Source organism: Cajanus cajan, chromosome 5 (assembly GCF_000230855.2).
Source record: "Cajanus cajan strain Asha chromosome 5, NIPB_CcT2T_4, whole genome shotgun sequence".
In the NCBI taxonomy this organism is placed as follows: Eukaryota; Viridiplantae; Streptophyta; class Magnoliopsida; order Fabales; family Fabaceae; genus Cajanus; species Cajanus cajan.
In genome coordinates, this window is record NC_138521.1 from 58800326 (window position 1) to 58808307 (window position 7982).

The 7982-nt window shown below is 32.9% G+C and overlaps 1 protein-coding gene across 1 annotated transcript; it reads right to left on the bottom strand.

Moving 5' to 3' along the window:
• Positions 1–5491: 5491 nt before the first annotated feature.
• LOC109792691 (Transducin/WD40 repeat-like superfamily protein) lies at positions 5492–6928 on the bottom strand. The gene has a single exon (XM_020352124.3). The coding sequence runs from the start codon at positions 6842–6844 to the stop codon at positions 5690–5692; it is 1155 nt and encodes a 384-aa protein (XP_020207713.1). The 5' UTR covers positions 6845–6928; the 3' UTR covers positions 5492–5689.
• Between the last annotated feature and the right edge of the window lie 1054 nt (positions 6929–7982).

Consider the following 7982-nt stretch of genomic DNA (forward strand, 5'->3'; position numbering starts at 1 on the left):
GGAACTTTCGAGCTGTATTTATCTCCTCCTCCTCGCGTGTTATGTATTCATTGCACATTTGCTCTATGATTGGAATCAGGATGCAAATGGTTTGCGCACATCCATTGTGAAGGCTTTTATACAAACGTTCAGTTTAGAAATGACGAATGTTTTGTTTGTAGCATTCCTACCTGGCTACCTCCTAATTTTTGTCTGATGTTTCCGCACGACGCAAGAGTGAATATTCAAAATCAACTGATAGGTTGGAAATCTTAGCATTGGAAAAATGACTGCTACGGTATTACCTAACACCTTAGCTACTTCTACATTTAAATCGGGAAAAGCATTTAATAAACAAGTAATTAATAAGATTATGGATTGAGACCCTGCTGGTCCCGTTGACATGGTGCAAAACTTTTTTCTCTTTTTGAAATATCTTTGCACTCATTGACGTGAGACTAATCGTTAAACACGATAATGGAGCACTAAGCTTTTAACCATCCAGTACTAGTTCGTATTCCACCTTTTAAGCGATGTGTAAAATGGATCAGATCAATTATTTATTCCTCAACACTTTAGCTTGAAAAATGCTTCTTGTCTGTTTGTACCAACAGAACAAGGATGAGAATCCTTAGCAGGTCTTTGTGATCCAAATCTTTAAGCATTTTATGCTTCGACAAAAAAATTATAGTAATAAACAATTTCATAAATGTGAATCATTGGATTCGATGAGGAACTGTAGAAGATCTTCATCTTCATTCGTATTTATTGTTTCAGACCTGTCTTAAACACAACGAACTCAACGACCTAGTTTAATGCATCAAGGTGTACCTTGTCTCTCCCACCTTCACGCTTTGGCTAACCGAGATATGCCTTACACGGCTTATGTATGTCTATTGAATTTAATTACATCACAGACATTGGTCTCTCCCTCTAGGAACAAATTTCAAGTAAATGATCGTGTTGTTGATTAATTTACAAGACACTATCATATTAGTCTCTAAAAATAAAAATAAAAAAAATCATTAGCAAAATTAAAATTTCTTGATTAATTGAATATATATATATATATATATATATATATATATATATATAATTACATTATCTCACATTGGATGTGCAACATAATAAAATTGTAGTTTTTTTTTAATTAAGAACAACGAGATTTGAATATAAGGTCTTGTACAAATTACTTAAATTCTTACTAGCAGATTAATTTAAATAAATTTTAATCAAATTGAAAGTCGGAACATATAAAATAAAGTAAAATCAAACATATTAAAATGATAAAATTATGTTTTAGTTATTGGATATGATTCTTCTAAGGTAATCATCCTACGGTTGAGGTAAATCATGTAATTTTAGTCATTAATAATAAAATTAATGTTCAATATTACAAGCGTGTACACACATATATGAAAGGGATTCATTTATTTTGAAAATAAGTCTTGGTATACTTATCACACTTAATAATTCTTGTTTTATATTGAATTTTAACAATTCTACTATTAAATTAGAAATTCTTAATCTATATAGATCAAGTTTACAAATTTTTGCAAAGTTTGAAAATCATATGATATTTCATTATTTATATTCAAATTAACATACAAATGTTTTTATGAATATCCAACAATTTGAATTAATGAAACAAAATATCAAATAGTTTCTAATTTGATATGAGAAGATGAAAATAACAATCCTTATATTAAAAGACTACAAATAAAATTATCACATAACATTCTATCGCTATCATGATTATTTCTATCACTATTATTGTCGTAACTATCATCATTGATATCACCACTGTCATCATCATCACCATCAATAGTGGCAACGATGGTGATGCAAAGGTGGTATAGTGAGAATGATAATGGTAGTAATAATGACAATAATAGTAATGTTGATGATAACAGTCACAATGACAATGGCGACAATAGTAATATGAACAAATTATTTCGTATATCTGTAGTTGACCAATGATTATGGTGTTAAACTCATTATTTTTTTTTTGTCAATATTACACTTGAAAAACATCTATAAACTATTTGTCCAAATTAGATTATGTAAGCACAGTAGATCATGTTGAGTCCATATAATAATTAATCTATGGTTTGTTGGCTAGTATATGTAAAAAAAAAAAACTTTTGAAGCACTTGTCTGTACTAAATGTAAATGACAAATTATTTTTTAATCATGTCATTATCCCCATTGCTTCCTATATCAGATTACCTGTATTGATCTCTTTATACCAAACAATAAACATGTCGCCTACTCCTTGGTATATGTAGGTTTTGAGGAGTAATGTGTTATGGACTTCTATGCCATCACCCATGTTTTGTTGTTACAAGTATTGGAGGTGTATGTTGTTTAGGGCCACAATGACAAATGTGCCCTACCCTATCAATTCAGTCTAGGCATGGCAACGGCGCGGGGCGGGGGCGGGTTTTACGTTCCCCGCCCCCGCCCCCGCAAATTTAAACCGCCCCCCGCCCCCGCCCCTGATATTCGCCGGGGGTAAAATCTAGGTCCCCATCCCCGCCCTCGGCGGGGTTCGGGTTTCCCTGCCCCGTCCCCGCCCCCGCTCCTATTTTTTTTCTTTTTTTTTTCTTTTTTTTTTCTTTTAAATAAATATGAATAATTTTAAAAAAATAAAAGAAAAGAAAAATAATATAAATTTTTACATATAAATATTTTTAATTTTGGTTTATATATATATAAAAATAATTTTTTAATTATATTATTAAGCGGGGCGGGGGGCGGGGGCGGGTATGGGTGCGGGGGCGGGGTGGGTATTAACATCCCCGTCCCCGCCCCCGCCCCCGATTTTATCAATCGGGGAAAACCCGAACCCGAACCCGATAAACACGGGTTTTCCCCGTCCAAATCGGGACGGGTTCGGGCGGGTATCCACGGGGACGGGTTAGATTGCCATGCCTAATTCAGTCAACTTGACTCCCTGAAGTTAGCATAACTCGTGCTCTTGATATATACCATAGAATGTAGATTTTAATTGTGCTCTTGAAGTTACTATAATGAAACTGTACAATATTATATTCTAAGTAGAAAACAATTCATAATTTATTTTAATCTTATCAGTCCGTGTATATAACATATGGGCATTTATATTTGGGTCTAATTTGGTTTGATTATTAATTATTTATTTTGTCCTTATAACAAAGGAAGGTGAGGTGTTACTTATATATCTCTTTTATTTTTCCTTATAAAAAATCACTCAAAAGTCTCTCACAAACGCTCTGAGATGTTGATGGAAGCCAGAGGGAACAATAAGAAACCATAAAGATTAGATATAACAATGTGATTTTTCAAGATATTTTAATTATTTAAAAAGTTGTACATTGTGTAGATTAAATATCGCAGCTATTTAATATTAGCATATATTATGAATTTTATGATATTATGATTGATTTATCATCATTTTGTTTTATATTTTTCTTATTTTTTGGAATATGATTGGTTTTATTAGGATTTTTAAAAGAAGTTTTAAAATCAAATCAATATGGAACCTAAGAAAATATTTTTAAAAAGTTAGTTGTTAATGAAAGATATATTTGTGAAAATTTTCCAACAGATATATCTGTATATAATTTCTTTCTCATAGATAAATATGTGAGAAATTTCAGACAAAAATTTCCATAAATAAGACTATCAGTAATTACCTACACAAATACTAATTCTTTGATACTTTTCTTACAAGTTAGCAAATTAACTATGGATGTTTGTATGTTAGAAAATTTAACTTCCCCAAAGATTTTTTTACATATAACTGATGAAATATAGTCGTTGATAAGAACTAAATTTCTTATAGCAAGAGAGTTAACCTACACTCTTGAATAATGAATCATATATTGGTCAAGAACAAAATTACCCTATAACTACACCAAAATAGGATATAATTGCCCAGTGAGAAGCCCTAGGTTTTGTGTTAGGGAACCCATAACTTTGATACCTATATCACAACATCACTGTAACAAGTAAGCAACTGCAGGTGGGAGTTGAAGGTATGCAAGACCATGTGCAAGGACGTAACAAGTAAGCATTTAATATATATTGTCACTTTGATGAAATTCTTACTGAGCATCAAAATATTTTTTTTTGTAAATATTCATTTTTTTAACAAAATTTCAACCATTCAGAGTATTATCCAACCTATAGCTATGAATAACTCAAATCTTAACCTACCATACACATCTCAAATCTAAATAATTTGTTCAAGTATAACACCAATTATATACCATATATACTCATGTTTAAAGACCACCTTGAATAAATTATTCGTATTTATCTCGAACATATCACGTATATATTTATAATAATAATAAAGGTAATAAGTCTTTTTAGTATACACAATTTATATTCAGTTTTACTCTTATAATTACTCTTTTGTAAATCATTATTTTTATCCATTTTTTTAAAAAGATCTCCACACTAAAAACTACTCACTCTTATAGATTAATTACCCATTATTTTTTCTTAAAAAAAAGAAGACAAATAGTGAGTGTCTTTATTTTCTTTGATAAAGAGATATCACTTGTTCTCAATAGGTTTATAACCTATAGGAGTAAAGTGATGCATTTAATCATGATTTCATACTTAAGGTGAGAACAAATCTTAATCTTTAGTGTTAAGGAGTACAAGTATCAAACTACTTGAACTAATGAATTTTGATATGATAGTATCTTTTTCTTTAATAATTATAATATAATCAATTCTTATATATTAAATACGAATATTTATTTTACATAAGAGCGTTTTTAAGGGTTTTTCTTCAACGAATTATTTATAATAATTTTTATAACTTTTTATCTAATCAGTTTTTATTTATCATAATTATTTATTTATTAAATATCAATGTTTTAAACTAGATTATCAATAAATAAAAAAATATTTTTTTATAATACAAATTATTTATCATAAATTTAAAATATAATTTATATATAAATTTTAATTATATTAATATATATATATATATATATATATATATATATATTACAAACTAAAATACTAGTTATTTAATAAACAATAATATAGCCGCAAAATTAGTTCACGTGGTATGTGACTTTCTTCCCCCCTTTCTTCGGAAATTAGAACCTTTGGTGGGGTTAGTTTGTGCATTATGTTTGAATCAAGAAAACTAAATAAAGATCTCTTTTTAAAGTTTGAGATTATTTTGTTGCTTAATTAAAGGGGAAAAAATGAACAAAAAAGCTCTGTAGATAGTCCGGTTCCTTTCTTCTTCCTGCGCCCATGGAGTCGTGCAACTCACTATAGTAATGTATTATGGATCACTCCTTAAAAATATCTTCTTAAAGAAGGTGATGATTAAAATTACATGTAAACCCTTACAGAAATCAATAATATTAATCCATTCACAATAAAGAAAAAATACAAACAAAAAATAAGGGGATATTTCTTAACTAATTTTGCATCTTTTTTTCCGTAAATATCCCCACCAAGAATTCTGGCATAAGATTTATTAATTTAAGATTATTCATTTAAGAAAATTGCTCAATATTTTTTTTAATATTATATTTATACAACTTACACAAACACTCTTTTTCCTTTACGTATCTCAATCACATTACTTACGTTAATCTTACACTTTCTCTCCGATCTTCGTATCTTTCAGTAAAAAATATCGTATACTATATAACATTCCAAAAAAGAGGGTGAAAAGGAAAAAAAAAAAACTTCAAAGAAGAGGAACAAAAACCTGCCAAACCTTAACATCAGAGTCCAAACTGCCACTATAAACAAGAAAAGAAGCTTCGGAGGGGTCATCACTCCGATCAACCGTCGCAGTTAAACTCTTAATCGGACTCTTATGCCCTTCCAAAATCACTAAACAAGAATAATCCTTCTCAACCCCTCTCCAAACCCTAACCGTTTTGTCCTCAGAACCACTAAAAACCAAATCCGAAACCACAGCCAAACACAAAATCGACCTAGTGTGCCCCCTCAACGCACCAACCACCACCAATTTCCCATTCTCACCCTTCTCCGAAACCAATATCGACCTATCACATGCACCCGAATACAACACGGAACCGTCGCCGCTAAGCGCCAACGCGTTGATCCCGGAGTTGTGCTTCTCCAACGTGTCCACCAACATGTGTTTGTGTTTGTGTTTCTTATCATCTTCGTTTTTTCTCCAAACCCTGATTCTCTTATCCGCGGATCCAGTGTAGACGAGTCCATCGTGGGAAACTGCGACCGCGTTTATGGCGTCGTCGTGCGCGTCTCGCACGGACTCCAAGCACGCGAAGTCTTTGGTTCGCCAAATCTTCATTGTCCTGTCCCATGAAACGGAGTAGAGAAAGTTTCCGTCTTTGGATAGGGCCAAGGAGGAAACGGCGTCCACGTGGTGAACCCACGTGCACTTTTTGTGCCGCCGAATCCGCACGTGGTTTTTGGGAATCAGGATCTTCGAAACGCGGTCGCTTAATGTTGGGAGCGTGGCCACACGTGTGTAGCTGTGTTGGTCGTGTATCTTCCACACGCGGATTTTGTGGTCTTGGTGGGCGGTGAAGAGTTTGTCGGAGTGGACTACGATGGACTTCACGGCGCCGTTTCCGGCGGTGACCACGGTGGCGGGTGGCGGTGGTCGGTGGTGGGAGTAATGCCAGGATTGGACTTGTGACTCGGAGGAGCCTAGGTAGAGGAACTTTCCTGCGAGGGTGAGGGAGGAGGTGTAGGATGTTTTGTGGGGTCTGAGAGTGGCGAGACACGTGTGGGATGCGTTGAGGTTGAGGAGGTGAGCGTGTGAGTTGAGGGAAGGGACTGAGGCGAGGCTGCGTTGTGAAGAGAGGTTGTTTTTGGAGTCGTTGAAGGATGTGCTGTGTTCCATGGTGACTGTGTTATATATGGCGGAAAGGGAAGAGGTTATTGACTTTATATATAAATGGAGAAGAAGAACAACAACAATGATTTGGTACTCAGTTGTAGAGAGATTCTAACAGCATGTCTGGCAATACTATTACAGTGGGGTCCACCATGCTAATTAAGTCCTTTTGGTTTTACTTTTACCTGTTAGGACTTAAAATCATATCTGTTTTTTTTTCATGTTTAATATTTTTTTTATGCAGACTTATCTAATGGATAGAGTAGACATAATTTCACTAAAAAGTGCTGACTTTGCATGGAGTTATGATATACCCCAAAATATTAACACATGTTGAGTCCCAAAGAATATGTACATGTTTGTTTTCAAGTTGAAAAGGGTACTTGTTAAATGTACATTCAACTTAGTCTACTCTCTACTTTTCTTTGAGTGCATTCGATGTATGTAGACGAGTATTTAAATATATTCATTGTATGATTAGTTAGCCCTTCACTACAAAAAGATATAACTTTCAGTGACGTACGAAAAGTATATTTCAATATATATCTATTTAATATATAGTCACATAATTTTAAATATAATTTAATAATATATTTTACATATTATTATAACTTATATCAATATTTTTTAACAATATACCAACATATATTATATTTAACGTGTGGGTAAAAATACTTTTTAGTAATACTTATTATGTCACTGTTGGAGCAAATTGAAGAAAATTCTTCAATATTAAAGGGGGATCACTATAAACAATGTGAAAAATTACTCGAATCGCGCAAAGACGATTACATTTCGATATGCAATACGTTCTCAAAAATAAGATGAGAATTTCGAAAACGCTTTTAAAGAATCTGAAAGTCGAAGAAAAGGGCAAGTGATTATCGGTAGTTATGGTCAGTTCAAGGAAGTTATCCATACGTGAATATCGGGGTAGTTATGTACCGAGGAAGTTGATACGGTTTCTCGGTTTCTCGAAGAATTATTCGAGGATCAAGAAGAAGAGTAGGTAGTTACCGGAAGTTAAAATTTGTTGAGAGAGGTTAATTACGTCGCGTAATGGAGGGGTGGTTACATATACCACGTCGAACCCATACAAAAATAACCACCTCCACTCAAAATCTATAAATAGGTGAGGCAATCT